Here is a 20,467-nt window from a genome sequence, read left to right on the forward strand (position 1 = left end):
CCAGGAAGGAAGGAAGGCAGTCCTCTTTTGCTCGAGGCTCGGAAGCGTGAAATGGAATGGAGGAGTGAAATGTCGGATGATTTTTGATGCTCTACTAAACATGAGAAGAGAAGTAGCTGAGCGCGTATTCTCGTAAAGACAGAAGTACGAGATCGTCGAGCACTGGCTGAAGTCCATAACGAAAACCAAAAGCCCTCTGGTCGGTTTCAGGACTTAGCAGAAGAGAAAGAAGCAGCTGCTATAACGAAGGAAGTTGGCAGGAACTTCCTTCCTGGACTTGCCTGGGGCAGCAAAAGAGGCAGCGCGTTAACGCGCTGCCTCTTTTGCTGCCCCAGGCAGTCCAGGAAGGAAGTTGGACTGCCTTTGCTAGTGGATCGTTTGCCTTTGCATTTACATGAGCTGACGCGCTGCCTCTTTTGCTGCCCCAGGCAGTCCAGGAAGGAAGTTGGACTGCCTTTGCTAGTGGATCGTTTGCCTTTGCATTTACATGAGCTGGAGGGTAGTGGAGGAGACGAGGGGGGAGGATGAGGGTAGAAGAAGAAGAAGCTGGGAGCTCGGAGAGCAATGGATCCATGGGATGAATCCTGGACGATGATCAGAAGCGCAAGGAGAAGAAGCAGAACGTACGAAGTCGATGGAGAAGAAGAAAAAGCAGAAGATACGAAGTCAATGGAGCTACGTATGAAGAGAGGAAGAGAAGATGAAGCAGACGATACGAAGTCGACGGAGAAGAAGAAGGAAAAGAGCAAGATATATATATTGCGATTACACACAGTAGTAGAATATAGAGAGCTTGTGGCCACCATAGATAATGGAGAATCTTCAAGCCCAAAGCAAGACTTGGGTGCACTGCCTGCCTTCGACTCCTGAGTCCTGTGTCCCTTTGCATGCTGTTTTCAGTTGTAACATCTCGTATGGTCTCTGTGGAGATTTCGTGAATCGTTAGCCTTGGACATGTGGATTTAGGGGATTTACAAGCTTTATCCGTGAACATTTTCGCATCAGAGACAAAATGCTTGCTGTGACTGCATCTTCCCGATTTTTCTATCGCTTGCATGGCTTGTTGCTGAATTTCGTGGGCTTGCACACTCTCCCTACAATGGTCTTAGCTTCTGTAATTACATTCTTTGCTTGCAAAGGTTGCCTTCTTTGAAGCAGCGTAGTGAAGAGGCAAAAGATCAGCTTGGGCTTCTCCTCGAGAAGAGCTTGGTTGTCAAGCCTTTGTAGAGTCGGCCTGAGTGGCCTGAGTGCGTGGAGGTTCGGCCTGAGTGGCCTGAGTGGCCTGAGTGGCCTGAGTGTCCATTGTCCCTTGAAGACCGTGTAGGGAGATGCCACGCCTGCAAGAAAAGAAAATCGGACGTGCGAACTCCATGGACAACACGGCCAAAATCGAGCTTGACAACAAATTTGCAAATTCCCTCAGGTGTCATTGTCTGAAGCTTGAATCTCTTTGAAGATCTCTTTGGAACATGCAAAGATGGGAGGTACAATTTTTCACACAATCGCGGTAGTGGGAGCTCTACTATACGTTTACATTCAAGGGGATCCATGGTGCAATGGTAGCGCTTCCATTAATCTTGGCTTTGTTTGTGCTTAGCAATCTTTGTTCTCCTTTATGAAATATGATTGTGCTTAGCAAATTATATTTCATTTTCGTTTGTGCTTAGCAATCTTCGTTGTCTATTATTCTGACGGGTGTCTCCTTTATGGTCAATTCCTCTTATTCCAAGTTCAAGTGGCACATTCTACAAAGGTGACAAGAGGAACAAAAGTAGATCACAATGTTGAATCATCAGTAGGTGGAACAGAAGAGCAAGAAAGTGTGGTGGGTCTAGAGGGTGAAGTATCATCAACTCAAAGAGATGAAGGTCCAAGAGTAGAGGAGGTTGAGTTGGATGATAGTGAAGTTCAGGTGGAAGGAGGAGGTGATGTGATTGGCAAATGTAGGATGCTTGATTCAAATCAGTGTCCTCGCATTCCCTTGTGTAGGTTGATACCTTATGCAAGAGTGAGAGGACTTCGTGATGATGTATCTTCACTCAAAAGTACATTTCAAGTGGAGGGCTATCTCCCAAAGAAAGGGTCTTTCATTGTATCTGTCTGCAAGAGTGATGGAGAGGAGATAGTTGTGACAGATGATATGAGGAAGAGTTGGTCTCCCACCTGGAGAGAGGTGGATGGGGAGTTTGAGAAAGATGTGATGTCTAACACTGAATTTCATTTTATGTCGCAAAAGATGTTATTTGTTTGGGAGGGCAATCATAGGACCACTGCATGGATGGGTGTTATCAAGGAAATCTTTCCTACAAACAAGAAAACACATGTACGAGTGGTATGCACAATAATTGACCCAAGGAAAATTAGTGAGATTGCTCTCTTGGCAGGGCTACAATGAATAAATTCGTAAGTACATGGACTCTTTGAATCTTCTCCACATTTGTGTTTTATGCTACTTTGCATTTATTGATTGGGTTGTGTACTTTGCTGTTTGTTTTCTAGCATGAATGAACATGCCATTATCAAACCCAGTCTAAGGAACATACTCATAAATGCACACAACATTTGTGAGTGTGACTCTATGGTGTTTATGAGAACATTGTCTTCGAGTGAGATCAAATCAATAGAGAATTGGAGGGCTCAAGAGAGTAAAGGGAAGAAGCCATGGTTTCCATTGACAAGAGGTTATCTAGCAAGGCTTGTCTTCCAGGTAGAATGTTGCATTTGTATTGATGCTTAGATCTTTATCACTCCTTTGCTTTCTCTAATTGGAACTTATGTATGTAGGTTGAGTACAATACAGAGCTTAAAAAAGCAATGGACAAAATATCTACAAAGCTACCTTTAGAACAAAGGGGAGAAGCAGAAGGAAAGCAGCGTACCATAATTCAAAAGAGAATTGCTGATAGGATGGGAAAGGTGTGAATTGAATTTTCTATACTTTGTTGCATTTATTTTAAAGTTAAGTGACTGACATGTCATCTTTGGATAGGTGTTGAATTGTATAGATCCTGGTCTTGGAGAGGCTTGGTTGGAAAAGTTGTTTGCCTTGCGCTTTGATGGTACGGACTCTTGCGTGACATTGGAGAAGCTCCAACTCATTGCAAAGTCTAATTTGAGATTAGAAAAAAAAAATATTTTCCTTTCTTTGTTAGAAGCCACTAAACCTATGCGAGACATGTACTTCATGCCTGTGGGCGACCTTGAGTACAGAGGGTGTGTTTCTTCTACCAATACAAATAATCTTTCATGGTGTTTGTTTCTTTCTTGCCAATGGCATGACTCTTATTTTTTTATTATAAAATTGCGTCAACTTTTACTTTTTAGGTGGATTAGTAGAGAGATATTTTTGGAGAAGGTGGAGAGACAGTCATTGAAAGTGCTTGAAGATTTGAGGGTGATCACAACAATGGGCATGCCTTTGGATACCCCTAAGGATTACACATTGCAGCAATACATGGAGGATATAAAATTGGAGGGGAGAAAACATATGTTTGTGGTGCTAAGATCAAAGGAAACAAAGATGGAGAGCAAGGGTGGAAAAAAAGGAGATGGACTATCTAAGTTGGACATGGCTGCCCATAGGGGGGTTTATAGGTATGTTGTCAATTCATTTGAAGGTTCATTTTTCATTTGTCTACGTTTGTGCTGTTGATTCATGTAATTACACAATTTTTGATGGTTTGGGACATCCTTTTTTTTTTTTGTTTCTTAGTTGATAGATATCTCTCCCACTTAGCAATAGAGAAAAGGATCTCTGACATTCCAAATTTGTGTAAGAGTTGGGTGGAGATTGGTCATGCTGCATGCATGTATCCACCGGGCATGCACCATCTCTCTCAATGGGAATTAGCACATTGTCCCTGGTGGATAGATTTCCCTAAAGGACAAGTACTGGTGCGAGAAAGAGACTTGTACAATACTTATGCTTCACAAAAAGCCAATGAAGCAAGTAAGCACAAAGTGGAGGGAAGCTCAAGGAGAGATAAGAAAGACAAAGAGAAACAAGAACATCCTACAGAAAAAGGTAAGGAAGATACAATATGATTGTTTGTTGATGTTGTCTTCAATTCGTTTTGACATTGCATTAATAAGTTTATGATTGTTCTCTTTCTAGATGAGGGACCATCTAGTCCTATGTGGCATGAAATGGATCACATAGAGAGTGCAGGTAAGGGTGTTGTGTTCTTCAGATGTAGTTGTTCCTTTAACACTACTTTTACTTGTAATTGTTTTGCTTTTGCATATAGGTGGAGAATTAATCTCGGGACTTGTGAAGCAATACGTGTTCCATCGATCACAGTCACCTGACATTTCCTTGGCCCATGGCATCACACCTTTGTTTGCTTGTACAGTTGGAGATTACATTGCAATGGGCAAAGACTTTGCTGACTCTAAAAGAAATGATAAGTATGCTATTTTGCATGAGTTTTTTATTACAGTGGCTAGTCGAGATCAGGACTACAAGAGGATGGGTAAGAAGGTGAAGTGGGCTTCAGATTTTATATTGCTTGATTTTCCATCTGGCTATCCACTTGATGAGAGAGGATCCACTCCTACTTGGAATGTCTTGCTCGAGGACCATGTGCGGCATGGGCTTGCAATTGCATCAGCTTCTTTGTCTGATAGTGGTTGGTTGGCATGCATATGTCCTTTGGCAGGTAAGGCACAATACCACAATTGACATTTCACATTTTGTGTTTCCATTCTACTAGTTTTAAATAAAATTAATTGCTTGCAGGACAATGTATTGGTTGGATGGAACGGTTTGCATATGTCCAGGGCTTGGAGGTTGTCAGACGTGTGATCATTCATGACAAGTTTCCATATGGATTTTGTAGAGAACATGATAAAAGTGTTAAGGTAAGCTACCATTCCATGCATTCTTTGTTTGCATTCCATGATAAAAGTGTCTTTGACAATTGTCTCCTCGTTAGTTCTATGCATGATATGTTTGGAAGTATAAGTCCTATGCATGCTATGTTTGCCATCTTTCATGCTATAATGCTTGCTAGTTGAAGTCAATATACTATACATGTTTTTCTCCATGTGGTTTCCAGATGCAATCTTCAGTATTAGCTCTAATACGTAGAGCAAAGAAGAATCCAACAGTTTTTTGGGAGGAGAGCTTTTCACTTTTCCAACAGCTTTTGATTGATCCATGTGAAGATGTCTGGACTCATCACATACCTCCCTCTTCAAGGACAATCGTGCCGATGTCTTCTCAGCTAGCACGAGGTGGACTAGAGAGGAGTAGTTTTTTTGTGGGTTGCATTATGTCTCTTCTCTGTGTTTCTGGAGGGCTGGTTCTAGAGATGGGTTATGGTACAGCCCCTCTTATGCATGCTTGTCAGGCCATTGGCAGGCCTTGTTTTTCATTTGATTTAGACAACGGTATTGTGGCTAGCATTGTTGAGCCACTTGTGGTAGATCATTCTAGAAAACGGATCAGGTCAGAGCATGATGGAGAGGGGGAAGAAGAGAGAGTGGAACCTATCACAAACCCCTTTGATGAGTAGTATGCTACTGGCCCTAAGTTTTTTTGTTATATATTTTGAATGCTAAAATTGAGGACTTTGAAAGTGTTATTTAGCATCTTTATAATATGGTAGATAGTGAAGATTTACGGGTGCCTTTGAATCAAGAAAGTACAAATTTTGATGCTTTGGATAGTGTTTGTAAGGCCTTGATCTAGCAATTGATTTTTTCTGCTTTTTGTTGGTAGCGAATTGTCTTTTGTATAACACATAAGGATGGCAAGTTATTCTTATTGGAAATTATTTTCATTGTTCCACTTTGACTTACTTTCCTTTGAAATGTATGTTTTGTTGTAGTTTGTTACCATGCTATGCAGAAAAAATGGCAAGATTCATGACAGCCGACAAGAGATATGATGAGTGCCAATTAGGTAAACCACATGCGCGCAACTACTTTCTTGATGATGAATGTCAGGGGGATTAGAATATGGTTTAAAACACCATTTTGTTCATAGATTGATAATTGTTGTGGTGAACCATGGACACATTTGGAAAGTTTTGGTCTAGTGCATTTTGCAGGTGAAGTGGTATTTCAATAGTCATCTATGTTATGAGTTTGGTAATTAGTTTATGTTCTTCAAGTGAAAGATAGGGTGGATTGTAAGTCTGATTATTGGTATGCTTATTATGACAACATCTTGCTATAGTAAGTTTGGTTTCAAATTTGTTCTCATTGGAGGAATTGTAAAAAAACTCGCTCGCTTCATTGGGCCCGCTCGCTTTTTCTCACTCGCTCTATTAACTACCTCGTTCAACACTTGGATTGTGGGGTATGCCTTGAGGCATCTTGGGATTGTTCCTACCACATTAAAACCTCTCTCTCTCTCTCTCTCCCTCCCTCTCTCTCTCTCTCTCTCTCTCTCTCTCTCTCTCTCTCTCTCTCTCTCTCTCTCTCTCTCCCTCCCTCCCTCCCCCCCCCTCTCTCTCTCTCTTTGTGTGTGTGTGCGCGTGAGTGCATATAACTCTCTAACCCCCCTCCCTCCGTCCCTCTCTCTCTCTGTCTCTCTGTCTCTCTCTCTCTCTCTCTCTGTCTCTCTCTCTCTCTCTATCTCTCTCTCTCACTCTCTCTCTCTCTCTCTCTCTTTCTCTCTCTCTCTCTCTCTCATTCTCTCTAGTCTTTAGCAATTGTACACGGCATGTGCTTTGTAAACTCAAAAGCCTTGCATTTTATTTTTTGCATGATGGGTCTTGCAATCATTGGCCAATTAACAATGATGGTTTAAGGTTTGTGCTCCAATTTTGTGTAAGAAGAAGAAACCATTAAGAACAACAATACTTCTACAAAAGAAGAACAAGCAATGCATTCAAGTCCATGCTAATCAGACTTTTTTTTTGTGAATTGAACCCAACATTACAAAGGACACAATACTTCAAATTTGTCCATGATATTGGTGTATGATACATAATTGCGCTTGGAATTATGTTTCAAGGAAAAAAGCAAATAAATAGTTTTGCTACATATTTGGGGTTTTGGGAAATGTTCTCCAGTTGCCAAAAATGACTTGCAAATTGTCATATGAAAGCATAGGTTGGTGTATGAACATGTTCGCATTGGCATCCATCCCAAACACGTGGAGATATAGAAAATACAAATGCTTGCATGCAAGCCTTCCCCTCCGTCATTTGATCCATGAAATCTCGACAACTACATATTGGGTTCTTGACAATGTCGACATTATAACTTTCCCCCATCACTTTAGAGTTTTTAGTCTCTATCTTGAAAAGTTCATGTTTCAAGGCTTTCAATACTGTGTGGTCCTTTACTATTGCTTTTAGAGCAAGGGCAAAATTGATCCTTGTAGCTGCAGCTTCTGAGACTCCCGGTCAATATCTTGGTGCAAATGCATTTGAATGACACTCTATCGGGGCTTTGTGTAGAACAAATCCTCCCATCTCTAGGGACTTTATCTCATTCTCAATCATCCCCAAAAAGGATGGAGCTGGCACTCCTACTGATTTGTTCTTGATATTTTTCTTGCACTTCCCCTATTGTGCCCCTAGCCATCCTTGACATTGCACTCTAGTGCATGGTGGAATCCTTCTAATTGCCCATATGGTATTGTGAACTTCAGTCTCCATCACCTTCTCCAAAGATGTATCGACCGTCGTGGGCTCCATTTCCACTTGTTCTACTACGCTTTCAAAGTTGAGTTGTCTTTCTCCTTTCTTGTGAGGCTAGTTTGTTGCCACAAATTCTAGCCCGTGAGTGGCATTTTCCTCCTTTGTTCTCACCTTATTGATGCTTTTACACTTACGAGCCATTGTTATGTTGTTGCCCCTAAATTCAGGCTCTTGATGCATAGGAGTGCCGCTTATGACACCCTCCACCATCCTCAACGTTGCTGCATGGGTTGGGGCTTTTCCCTTGCTAAGCTCATCTTGCAAGGTTCTCTGCACTAGGGCTGGCACCATGGTACTTCCCTCCAATGAATGCGTGTCTCTTAGTGCTTTGCAACAACGCATTGGCCAAGTCACTGACACATGCATCATACAGATTCAACGTCCCCTTGAATCCTTTGGCAGCCAACCAACTTGCATGTACATGCTCAGCAAGAGTTGTCATGGGCACGTGCGATATGTCCTTCGTGTCCTATGAAGAGTGAAGTACAGTGAGTGGTTCGTTTGCAAAATTTGGTGGGAAAATAAAATTTTGTATTTGTGAATGGATACTCACACCAACAAAGTGCTTTCGCTAATGCAGATATCGAACATGCCACCAGCTCAACCAACAATCCATCACAGAGATGTTCGAATTAGAAACCTTCCCTGTGGCCCACCAAGCCCGAATGTACCTTTGCTGTGTGGTTGCATCCTCCTCTATCGATGCACACCTCCACAATTGGTGGCACAGGCATTTGTGCTCATCTTGGAAGCTCTTATGCACGTATTGGGAGGTGTGGATCTGTAGGCTTTGCTCCCAATGGAAAAGGCAAGATCTTTCCCGACCATGCATCACGTTCTCTAGTCCATTATTGAAGACTATTCGTACTACCCTCCAGTTCGTGCCAAGAAGAGGCCGATTGGGAATGAAGAGATAGACGTCATGGTTTGTATGTAAAATGCACCTATCCTCGTCTACCATGAAGCCTTTAAAGTCCACAGTGGGGTGCCCACACTTCTCCATGACATCATTTATCTTTGACTAGAAAATGATCTAAGCCTCAATGTCCTCCTCTTTCATCTCGCACATGGCAATAGTCATCAACTCTTGGACGCTGCATTCTACAACTAAAGTTAGGCATAAGCATCATCCTTTTGATGCTAGAAGGAATGTAGGAATACTAGCATTTGCCTTACCTAGGATCATATACGTGAGCAACCATCATTGTCCACCCGCATATGCACCGTACATGGTCAAAACATATCCAACTATTTCTAGATCTCCACCACCAGTGCGGCACATGCGGCTCACCAGATCTACCCCCGAAGCAGGCCCTGTTGTCGACATCTTGAAGATAAAGCATCTACTTTCATCATGGACCGCTTGACCAGGGAAGAGGCTCCCATGGAAAGCTTTATAAGAGCTTGGAATCCATGCCTTCATCACTTTTAGCTTGAGCACCACATACCATATGCTTGAACCTGAGCCAAGTTGTCAATTCGACTACGCGTTATGTTGCTTCTAAGAATGAAAAGAAAACACATTTGCGTGTAGTTGCCATTGGCTTGGCACTGTATGGTTTACCTGTGCGTTTGGACAAGAGGCTCCAACTTCTCAAGCATTGCCATCAACTCATTATCCGTAAGGGAGATGCCCGGGTCACGAATGAGGGCACTTGAGACTATTTTTTTTGCGACTACCATTTGTAGGTGTCTGGGACCTGTTGCACTAAAGTCTTTCACCATCTCTTCGGCCATGCACCTAAGGTCTTTTATGTGGGCTCTACAGGTACCTCTTTGCACCTCATGATTATGCATGCCCACGTGGGAAAAGAGTCTCGTCATTTTGGGCCCCGCCATCATGTAGAATGCCACACATTCGCATTGCTTCAAAAGAATGGGGGACCTTTTGCAAAAGAAACAGGCCAAGGTTCCCAAGCCAGTAGTAGACATTCCAATAGCTAGAATGTTGTTGTTCATTTTTCCTACACCTAACGAGAGAAGACTATAACATGCAATCAAAGAGACACAGTCAACGTTCTCTAACTCAATTTCTCGGCAATGGGTGTGCTATGGACTGACCTATCCATGTAGTGCGGTTCAAAAATCCATTAATTGACCTGTCGGAGCAAAGGGGGTTTGTACACTCTAGTTCCCCAACACACCTACTATGACTAACTTTTCTAGGAAATGTCATTGTTGTTGACATTGGTTTCGTCCAACAATGGCCATCATACATTTGCTCCATGCCATCCAGTGCACTCGCTCCATGTGGCGTGGGTGGTAGTTCAAACACAACATTCCTATTGTACATTGTTGGAACTTCCATCAACTTCTCCACTGTGGTTGAATTGTGCAATAGTTGATGAAGCAATTGATGATGTCCCCCGAAAGATGACCTGATGTACGACGACATGCTAATGACTGCTTGAGGACCCTCCATTGCGGCTACTATATCATTGTTATCATCAATCAGTACCATGCCATGGCCTCCTAATGCTTGTTCAACATGGCTTGAACTCGGTGGGGCCTTTGAGTTTGGGCTTCCTGGGCTAGTCGTGAGATCTATTGTGGGTGTAGCTTGTGCAATGGCTACCTTCCCTCATGCTCAAAATGATGGGTCCAACTCACATGGTCTCTGCCTCAAATTGGCTAGGCTTTGGGTGAGATCTAATGTGGGTGGAGCATGGGCAGGTGCACTCTTTCCTCTCTCCAACACAATCATGTGACAACTCTGTGTTCAGCATGTACAACTACCCCAATCATGGATGAATTTTTTCAAGTTAGTTTCATTAAGAAGCTAAACTTTTATATCGGCATCGAAAGTTTATATGCCCTAATAAAAATAAATGTTTGAAACATTCGCTAGGATTTGAAAATTTTATGCAAAAAAATTTAAAGTATCGCTAGGATTTGTATTTTTTCTTCAAAATTCAAAAGAAAATATTTTAAAAAGTGCTATATTCTACCAATGTTGTGAAACTTAAAAAATGAGATGGAAAACTTTCGCCAAGATTGTATATTAATATGTATGTATAGGTTTGATAAAAACATCCTTGACCCCAATCCACTCTCTGGAATGGCTTCCACTTGCATAGTCTGCACGGGGCCATTTACATGCATGATGGCCATCACACGAATGCCCTTGCCTATCATGGGGTCATCCTCACTTAGCACAACGATTCTGCCATTTGCATATCGTATCATTGGCTTCGATGAGAGGGAGTTCACATAGATCCACAGTTCATTGAGGTTGCTAGATCCTACACCAATTGGGCTGGCCATTTCAAGAGGGATCTGAGAGAGAGAGAGAGAGAGAGAGAGAGAGAGAGAGAGAGAGGGTATGGAGGAGGAGTTGAGAGAGAACGAGAGCTTGAGAGAGATGTGGGGGGGAGGGTGTAGGGGGTCTTTATATAGTTGATGTCTAACAAATAGCATTCAATGAGTATTTAATGCAAGAATAGGTGTAAGGGTGAAGATGCCATTTTTTTAAATTTCTTTGTTGTCAAATATTTAAAAAAATAGCTATACCCCCCACCTCCAACCCCCCCCCCCAAAAAAAAGGCTTTTAAAGACCTCAAAAAAATGAGCATCTTGGCTCTTGGCATAGTAATCGCAATTATGCAACAATTAGAAAGTGTAGGTGATTCGTGTGAAAGGCAAGCAAGCCTATAGAAAAACATGAAAACCCGTAAAAATTATATAGAAATTTTGCCAAAGAGTAAAATAGACATAACTTTTGTGTACCAACCCTGATTTCCAAACTTTTTGAAGGAAAATCAACAGCATAACTAGATCTAAACTGAAAAAGGGCCGTCTTTGCTAGGGGGTAAAAAAGTATGCAAAATTTTTCATTTTGTGTCTTTTTTGATTTTTTTAATTTATTAAAATAACAAAAAAAGGGCAAAGTTGGTGCCCATCGACGGCCTTCCACTCCAAATTTGGCATGATCCACTCTGAATTGCTGATGCCCCCCTCTGGGTGCCAACTTCACCCTTTTTTTGGATATTTTTTAAAAATTATTAAAAAAAGTAAAATTTTCAAAAAATTTTATTTTTTAAAGGAAAAATTTTAAAAAAAGGGCCATGTTTGGTGCCCAGAGGAGGGCTCCGGCGCACTCCTATGGGCACCAAACCTATCCCCTTTTTAAAAAATTTTCCTATATATATATATATATATAAACAAGCTTTTCAAAAAACAAAAAAAACATGCTTTTGGGAAAAGCTACCCACCCCCTTGCCTATATAACCCCCCCGCCCCCCCCCCCCTTTGATACTCACTTTGTGAGTGAGCTATCAAGGTACCTCTCTCTCTCTCTCTCTCTCTCTCTCTCTCTCTCCCCCTCACACATACACACACACACACACACACACACACACTCCCATCTCTCCCATCTCTCTCTCTCTCTCTCTCTCTCACACACACACACACACACACACATACACACACCTTCCTCTCTTTTATATCTAGACCCTGGCCCCATGCTAGCTCTCTCTCTCTCTCTCTCTCTCTCTCTCTCTCTCTCTCTCTCTCTCTCTCTCTCTCTCTCTCTCTCCCTACGAAGTAAAAAACTCCTCTCTCACCGTGTATAAGCCATCCTTCCCCATCAAGTTTAGTAAAACCCGCGTGGGTCTTGGTGGTTAAGGCTCTGGTTCGTGTCGTTGTGTGTGTGTGTTCGATCCCTGTGATCGACTTCGGATACGCCAAATTTGGCGTCTTGGGATTGTCTCCTACGAAGTAAAAAACTCCTCTCTCTCTCTCTCTCTCTCTCTCTCTCTCTCTCTCTCTCTCTACACACACACACACACACACTCACACACACTCACACACACTCTTCCTACAATTTCCGCTCTTTTTTAGACCTTGACCCCCTTCTCTCTCTCTCTATCTCGCTCTCTCTTTCTCTCTCTCTCTCTCTCTCTCTGGTTTTTTATTACTGTCTCCTTAATTTGTCTTTGTGTTTTCTTTAAAATTCATTTTTTCCTCTTAATTATTTAATAAAATTTTTCTAATTATTTTCTTTAAATTACTGTTTTGGACTGTCAATATCTTTCACACCTTAGCTTGGATGCAAATATTGTCAAAAGCAAAAATGTAGCCAATGCATGGCTCTACAAACTTTCAGTTCAGTGTAGATCCAAATTCCTTAAGGATTTTTTGATATTTGCTGCTGAAAACAGCCACCTGTACTTTCTCTCTATTTATTTTATGATGTTTTCTAATTTTTCCTAATTTTCCTATTTATTTCTCCTCTTTCCTAAATTTTTCTTAGTTTCTTGTTTTCCTACTTATCCCCCTTCCTATTTTTGTCCAATATTTTTCTCGTTAAGTTCGAATTATTTTTCATTTTTTCTAATTATTTTCTTTAAATTTTCTCTATTTATTTCATGATGTTTTCTAAAATTTTCCCTAATTTTCCTAATTATTTCTTCTCTTTCCTAATGTTTTCCTAATTATTTCTTCTTTTCCTTAAATTATCCCCTTTTTCTACCTTATTTTTTTCCAATTTTTTTCGTTAAGTTCTAACCCCCTTGATTTAATCTACTACTAGCCCCTTTAACTAAAACTACTCCTAAATCTTTCTTCTATTGCTAAACCCCTTTAAATAAACTGCTAATCCTATTTACCCCTTTAATTAAACCCCTAATCCTAATCCTAAATTATTTTTAAAAATATTTTTAAATTTAAATCCTTCACCTATTTAGACCCCCTCCCCGCACTTTCTAAACCACCCACCTACATGCCATTTTATGCTCACCTAGCCGACCCGCCTCGCTAAACTATATATGTCCACCTATTATCCTAACCTACCTTGACTCCCGACCCCCTCTCCTAACCGATCCTCCTGACTACTCTCTTCATACCCTATAAAAGCCCTTCTACTAAACAGACCTTCTCCAAGCTCTCCACTCATGACATGATGCTGGCACGGCCCAGTCTCCCCCCTGCGCACAGACCACGCTCTCTTCTACTGCCCCTTTTAGACAGCTGCGGTACCTTTTGCATTGGCTCATAGTATACTCCTGGGCGGAATGACGTGCTGACCATGTGGAGTCTTTGGACCACTATGGAGGCTTTGCTGGTTTGGCCATCTGGATTACTGTGAAGCTCAGCTACTCATCAAACCATCGTAGCCCTCGAGTTTCACTCTGATGCACTCCTCGAGTTTTTGCTATGCATGGTGGCCTTGGCCTTAAAGGTTTAAGCTTCAATACTTACTTTTCTTTTTTCATCTCATATTATAAGGTATCCTCCACCATTTCTCTATGTATTCCATCCATGGCCCCTCTCTATGTATATATTCTCAGTAGTATATATATATATTTCCCCCCCCATCCTCCTCTCTACTTATTTTTAATCTACACCCCCACCCCCCTCTCTGAGTTTTTATCCTTGTTAAATGACCCCTCTCTAATTATGTATATATTCTTCTCTCCCCAACCCCCCTCTCCAATTAAATCTAAAACCCCTTTGTTTCCCCTTGTTTTGTTAATTCATTTGCCCCCTCTTAATTTCATAGGAATCTACCCAACTACTTCTACATCCCCCCTCTTGCCCAAAGAATAGAATGTGTATAAAGCCTTGCTCCCTCCTCACCCTTATTTCTTACTCTAGGTGCAATAGTTCTACCAAAATTTTCCTTAAAAATATCTAGTCTTCCTTACTCTCCCAAATATTTTTTAAAGAAACCCCCCCACATACCATCACTTCACTGTGCTAAACAATTTCCTTTGATTTTACTCTCATCGCCCTTTCTTTATGACTACCATAAATAAAGTCCCCTTTTAATTTTTTTACGGTTTCCTTCCCTTACTAGTTCCCCCAAGCAAAGTTTTCCATACACCCTTTGTTTTGTTCATAACTAAAATATTTCTCATTCCTCCTCGAAATACACAACCTAACCCTGTACTTGATTTAATCCACACTTGAATAAACCCATCCTTTTACACATGGGCACTTTTTGTTGGTTAAAGTTTTGACTAAGTTTCTAATTTATTGTGACCTCGATAACAAGGGAGGAGTGTCTATGAAATCTATCTTCCCAACTTAAGTTAACGTGGTTCTTATCATGGTTTCTTGTTGGATGGTGGCAGGTATGCATATTCTCCTCTTTAGTAAAGTAAGATGCTTGTCAAGACTGCACCGACGTTATAATTTTTTACACTTTGTAGGAACAACCATGTAATAAATAATTTCTTATCCACCATTATCTAAGCTTCGTGTGCCATGTCGTTAAAAGGTTTTTTATTTTAAAAACACACACACCCAAACCTTGTTAACCCTTGGCTAGGTTAACCATGTGCCACATTGGTAACCCTTGGCTGGGTTGCCACTTGGCACATGCCATGTGCCACGTTGCTCACTAAACCTTTACCAGGTTGTCCAGGGATGAGGTTCTTGTACAACTCGGCTTGAGGTAAGATTTATACCTTTCAGGTCAATGTAGTTTTTGGTGAAATTGTCATAAGTACGCAATCATTGTGCCTGGTGCGTGATTGTTTCAAGATAGTTATGGTAATTTCATTATATGTCAAATTACATTAAACAAATTGATGATCACAATTGGAATAAACCACTTGGAAACACTTGCGATATATTCCCTTTTTCAAATAATTATAAAGAGGCTTCCTATTTTTGGTGTGAGGCAGGACACCAATTGATGGGTGTCATACCCCCATCTTGTGGTGTCCCCTTGGCTAAGGGTGGGTACACACACACACACACACACACACACACACACACACACACACACACACCTTCCTCTCTTTTATATATAGACCTTGGCCCCATGCTAGCTCTCTCTCTCTCTCTCTCTCTCTCTCTGTCTCTCTCTCTCTTTGTCTCTCTCTCTCTCTCTCTCTGTGTGACACACACACACACTAACACACACACTCTTCCTACAATTTCTGCTCTTTTTTAGAACTTGACCCCCTTCTTTGTCTCTCTCTCTCTCTCTCTCTCGCTCTCTCTTTCTCTCTCTCTCTCTCTCTGGTTTTTTATTAATGTCTCCTTAATTTGTCTTTGTATTTTATTTAAAATTCATTTTTTCCTCTTAATTATTTTATATTTTTTTCTAATTATTTTCTTTAAATTTTCTCTCTATTTATTTTGATGTTTTCTATTTTTTCCTAATTTTCCTATTTAATACTTTATAATATGAGACAAAAAAAGAAAAGTAAGTATTGAAGTTTGAACCTTTAAGGCCAAGGTCACCGTACATAGCAAAAACTCAGGGAGTGCGTTAGAGCGGAACTCGAACTCAAGGGCTACAGTGGTTTGATGAGTAGTTGAGCTTCACAGTGATCCAAATAGTCAGACCAGCAAAGCCTCCATAGTGGTCCAAAGACTCCACATGGTCAGCATGTCGTTCTGCACAGGAGTGTAGTGCAAGCCAGTGCAAAAGGTACTACAACTGTCTAAAAGTGGCAATAGAAGAGAGTGCGGTCTATGCGCAAGGGAGAGACTGGGCCGCGGCAGCATCATGTCATGAGCGGAGAGCTTGGAGAAGGTTTGCTTAGTAGAAGGGCTTTTATAGGGTATGAAGAGAGTAGTTGGGAGTATTGGTTAGGAGAGGGGGTCAGGGCTTGAGGTAGGTTAGGATAACAGGTGGACATATATAGTTCAGGAAGGCGGGCTAGGTGAGCATAAAAATGCATGTAGGTGGGTGGTTTAGAAAGTGCGAGGAGGGAGTCTAAATAGGTGAAGGTTTTAAATAAAGAAACATTTTTAAAAATAATTTAGGATTAGGATTAGGGGTTCAATTAAAGGGGTAAATAGGATTAGGGGTTTATTTAAAGGGGTTTAGCAATAGAAGAAATATTTAGGAGTAGTTTTAGTTAAAGGGGTTAGTAGTAGATTAAATCAAGGGGGTTGGAACTTAACGAAAAAATTTGGAAAAAAATAAGGTAGAAAAAGGGGATAATTAGGAAAAGAAGAAATTAGGAAAACATTAGGAAAGAGAAGAAATAATTAGGAAAATTAGGGAAAATTTTAGAAAACATCATGAAATAAATAGAGAGAAATTCTAAAGAAAATAATTAGAAAAAATGAAAAATAAATTTTTATCATGTTATAATTTTTTACACTTTGTATGAACAACCATGTAATAAATAATTTTTTATCCACTTTTATCTGAGCTTCATGTGCCGTGTTGTTAAAAGCTTTTTTATTTTAAACACACACACACACACACACACTTGAGCTTAGTGTGCTATGTTGTTAAAAGGTTTTTTTATTTTAAACACACACACACACACACTTCCCTATTTTTTTTAAATAACCCTCCTAAGTTTGCCTTGTACCTCCTTTGAAAAAATCCCACTACGTCCCTTTCACAATTATGATGATAAACATAATTGTTTTGAGAATTATCAAGTTCCTTTTTTGTTAAAAATCTTGGTTTCTTTTAACCACCTTTTAAATATATTTGCTATAAAAAACCCCCATTTTTTCTTTTGATGTTTGCATATAAATAGTTACCTTTTCTTAAATTATATTTCTTTAATTTTTTTCCCTCTTTTCTAATTAGACCCCCCCTTTTTTAAGTTTTATTTATAAAAAACCCCTGTTTTTTCTTCCTTTAAAAAAAACCCCCCCTTTTTTTATATATATGTTTCCTATTTAAACACTGTTATTAAGTTTTTCCTATATTATTTTTAATTAATTAAAGATCGTGTCTCTATTTAACTACCCTTTACTCTTAATTAATTACTATAGACGAGAAAAATCCCAAAACCCCCACACCCCCTCCCAACCAACTGCATTTTTTCCTAATAGCACTAGTTTGTTTCGGCCAACCTCTCTAGAATAATTATTAAACCCCCCCTCCCCTAAAACTGCCTACATACCCACCTTTTGAGAATAGCTATTTTTACACCTAACTACACTAGTGCATATCTACCCGACTAATGTGCCTATAAAATGCCTAGACTACCCTCCTCTTAACCCACTGACTAAGCTTACTCCTAGTCCAATCCCAAGAATAAATAGAATTGTAATGCTGCATTGAAATCTCAGTAAAATTATTATTGTTTGGCTCAAAGTACTAAGTTTTTGGTTTAAAAGCAGTAGCATGGACTTATGTCCAGTGCTTGCACGTCATTTCTTTGTCTGCATTCATGAAAGAGAGAGAGAGAGAGAGATGTTGAGAGTTGTGGTGCCATGAGCACATAATTAGAGGCTAAGGTATGTGCTAAGGAAAGAATCAAAGTAGCCACCCTAGGATGTGGACTACATGATGTGAGGATGTGGATTGAGGATATCCACAAGGAGAGATGTGGATGAGATTTGGAATAGATTGAGTGTTTCATACTTGCTTTCTCTCTCTCATGGAGTTTCTTCTATGGTTTGATCCTTCGTGATCTTTATGCTCATTGAGTGATAGATTAGGCTAAGTATGATCCACACTTTGACATGGTATCAGAGCTTAGGTTTAGCTAAGCCTAGATTGAGATTGAGAGAAAGAGACCTTCATCCATTCTTTGAGAGACTTTCGTCATTTGAGATATTTTCGTTCATGTGAGAGAGAGCGCTTTTGGGAGTGAGAGTTGTTAAGTGTCCTCTTGAGAGATATTCTTGGTATTCATTCCATTCAGATTGAGAGTTGACACTTAACAGCCTCAATAGCTGCTACTATTTACAAGAAGACTTGCCTCAAGCAAGAGACACTATTGGAGAAGGTCCCAGCTATTCGCAACTAAGTGCTCAGCCCGAGCCACCGACACAGGTCGTCTCAAGGCTCCAACGCTTCGCTATGCAGCTCCCTCCTTCAAGAGCCTCATAGCTGGTGCTAGTACTCCGCGTCTCAATGAGATACCAACTGCATTAACGAGCATACTCCTCTGAGAGTCCACTACAACATACGACCTTCTTTGCTTCAACAACACAGACTGAAGCGATGCAACTGCAACTACAACTAGCCAAAACTGCGAGACGGCCGACCAGCACACAGCTCCATCGCCTAGATGCACGACTTGCCATAAGGCTCTAAGGCTCCATCAACCAAGCTGCAGCTCCCACAATAGCGTGAATGCATCGACTGGCTCCACTATCCAAAACTAATGACCACTAAGCGTTTCATCAATGATTGCTCCATAAAGCTTGCAATAGCACTAAATTTGACTCTCCAACTGCGCTTTAGCAGCCCATTCTCCAAATCGCCTCCTCCAAGTGGATAGTGTTATGGATAAATTTGTTTAAGGAAAAAGGCATTAATATGTGTGTGTGTTTGTATGTGTGGGAATAGTATAATAAAATATGGTGTGCATAGGGCCTAGGGTTGAGGTGGTAGGACATGACCATGTGCCACCCTTCCACATAAGAGGACCCATAAGGTGTGATCCATGGTAGTAATATTATAAAATGTAAGGTGGCATGGCTCCTCCACATGCCACCCCTCCACCTAGGCTACATTTAGTGAGATATGGCTCAAAGTCCATGGGATAAGTAATATAAAATAGGTGGAGATGGATATTATATTGGGTTATTCCCTCCATATAGGATAGGCCCATGTGGGGGAGGTATAGATAGTCCAAGATGCAAGTTAAATAATGGGGAAAGTAGGATGAGGTGGCAAGATTCCTTGCGCCAACCCTCCACTTGTCCTCCAAGATGTTTAAACGTATTATAAAATTGGGAAGAGACCAAGAGAGTATCATAGACTTGGGATATGGGAGTTGATATATGTGGAAAAATGTGGCCAAGCGTTATCGCACACAATTGAGAGTGCATAACTGCCTAGCCCACATGGGAGACTCTTCCACACACACCATGCATGTGGGAGGATGCATTCATTGGGAGAGACCCTCTCACTTGGCTATAAAAGGAGGGGGGCTATTCCTTGATGAAACACGCTCATTCTTGTAAAGCCACCTAGCTAGTACTTTGATTTCTCCCTTCCCTTCCTTTCAAAATAAAGCGTGGTCCTCTTCCCTTGATGTCTCCATCTTTACATTCTTCCTCCCATCATGTACATGCTTCTCTTCCCCCTCTCGCTTTCCCCTTGTGTCATAGTCTCCCTCTTCATTCCCTCCCCTTCTAATTCCTTTTCCCCTCCCATGATAATGTTTCACCCTCACGTTCTCCTTTCCTCTATGGCCCTCGGGCATCGCCATGCTTAGCCTCTAGCCTCTGGTCCTGATTTCTTTTCTAGCTAATAGAAATGGTGTGGCTGCTGGGATCGAAATCTCCATGGCTAGTGGTATAAAATCTGTTACTCCTTCGACTGGGTGTAGCACTGTGGCCTCTTTCGTGCACAATTCTTTTCTTTTGTGCCTCCAAACTGTGTGACTTCCTTGTCTCTACGGTTGCAAAACTGCCCTGCTTCTGTGCTTCCAGTCAGCCTGCTTTCTACTTGCGGTTCCCACATGTATTTTGGCTGGCAAATCTTCTGCTCGTACCAATCGCAGCTAAAGAACTGCAACATCTGTGCTCCTAGATGCGCATCCATTGTGTATACCTGCAAGCATCGTGGACAAATCGCGACGTTTTTCTGGGCTCCTGCGTCTTCTGGTTGCGGACTGTTTTTTGGGTTTCTGCAAAACTGTAACAAATCCCGCGCCCCCTCTCTTCTCTTTCTCTTTCTCTTCTCCTTCTCCTCTTCTCTCCTCTTTTTATTAAAGAGTGGGATTTGAATCCAAGACCTCCCCCTTCACAAAAGGGAGACTTACCATTGGGCCAGCAAATAAGAAGTGATGAAAATGTAATGATTCTTGCTTATATATTGAAATCTCGGAAATTATAACTCTCTAACCGTAGGGAGTTTTCACATGCTGTATAAAGCAAAAGTACTTCACTTCACGTGCTCTACTCATATCTCCTACTAGATCGCAGAT

The 20,467-nt window shown here is 41.0% G+C and overlaps 1 protein-coding gene and 1 pseudogene across 1 annotated transcript; one reads left to right on the plus strand and one right to left on the minus strand.

Annotated features, from left to right (window-relative positions):
- Positions 1-4,613: 4,613 nt before the first annotated feature.
- LOC147884489 (uncharacterized) lies at positions 4,614-7,389 on the plus strand. Its single transcript, XM_087398205.1, has 4 exons — positions 4,614-4,658; positions 4,739-4,860; positions 5,058-5,168; positions 7,273-7,389. Exons 2-4 carry the CDS (start codon positions 4,756-4,758, stop codon positions 7,387-7,389), a joined length of 333 nt encoding a protein of 110 aa, XP_087254331.1. The 5' UTR covers positions 4,614-4,658; positions 4,739-4,755.
- Positions 7,390-8,856: 1,467 nt separating this feature from the next.
- On the minus strand, positions 8,857-10,919 carry LOC147884490 (uncharacterized; annotated as a pseudogene).
- Between the last annotated feature and the right edge of the window lie 9,548 nt (positions 10,920-20,467).

Source organism: Dipteris shenzhenensis, chromosome 27 (genome assembly GCF_047967505.1).
Source record: "Dipteris shenzhenensis isolate YYH24624 ecotype China chromosome 27, Dip_SZ_1.0, whole genome shotgun sequence".
NCBI classification, from domain to species: domain Eukaryota; kingdom Viridiplantae; phylum Streptophyta; class Polypodiopsida; order Gleicheniales; family Dipteridaceae; genus Dipteris; species Dipteris shenzhenensis.

Coding starts and splice junctions, on each gene's coding strand:
- LOC147884489 (XM_087398205.1), top strand. CDS start 4,756: ATGGAACGGTTTGCATATGTCCAGGGCTTGGAGGTTGTCAGACGTGTG. Junction 4,861..5,057: donor AACATGATAAAAGTGTTAAG/GTAAGCTACCAT, acceptor TGTGGTTTCCAG/ATGCAATCTTCAGTATTAGC. Junction 5,169..7,272: donor TGATTGATCCATGTGAAGAT/GTCTGGACTCAT, acceptor TCATGTTTCAAG/GCTTTCAATACTGTGTGGTC.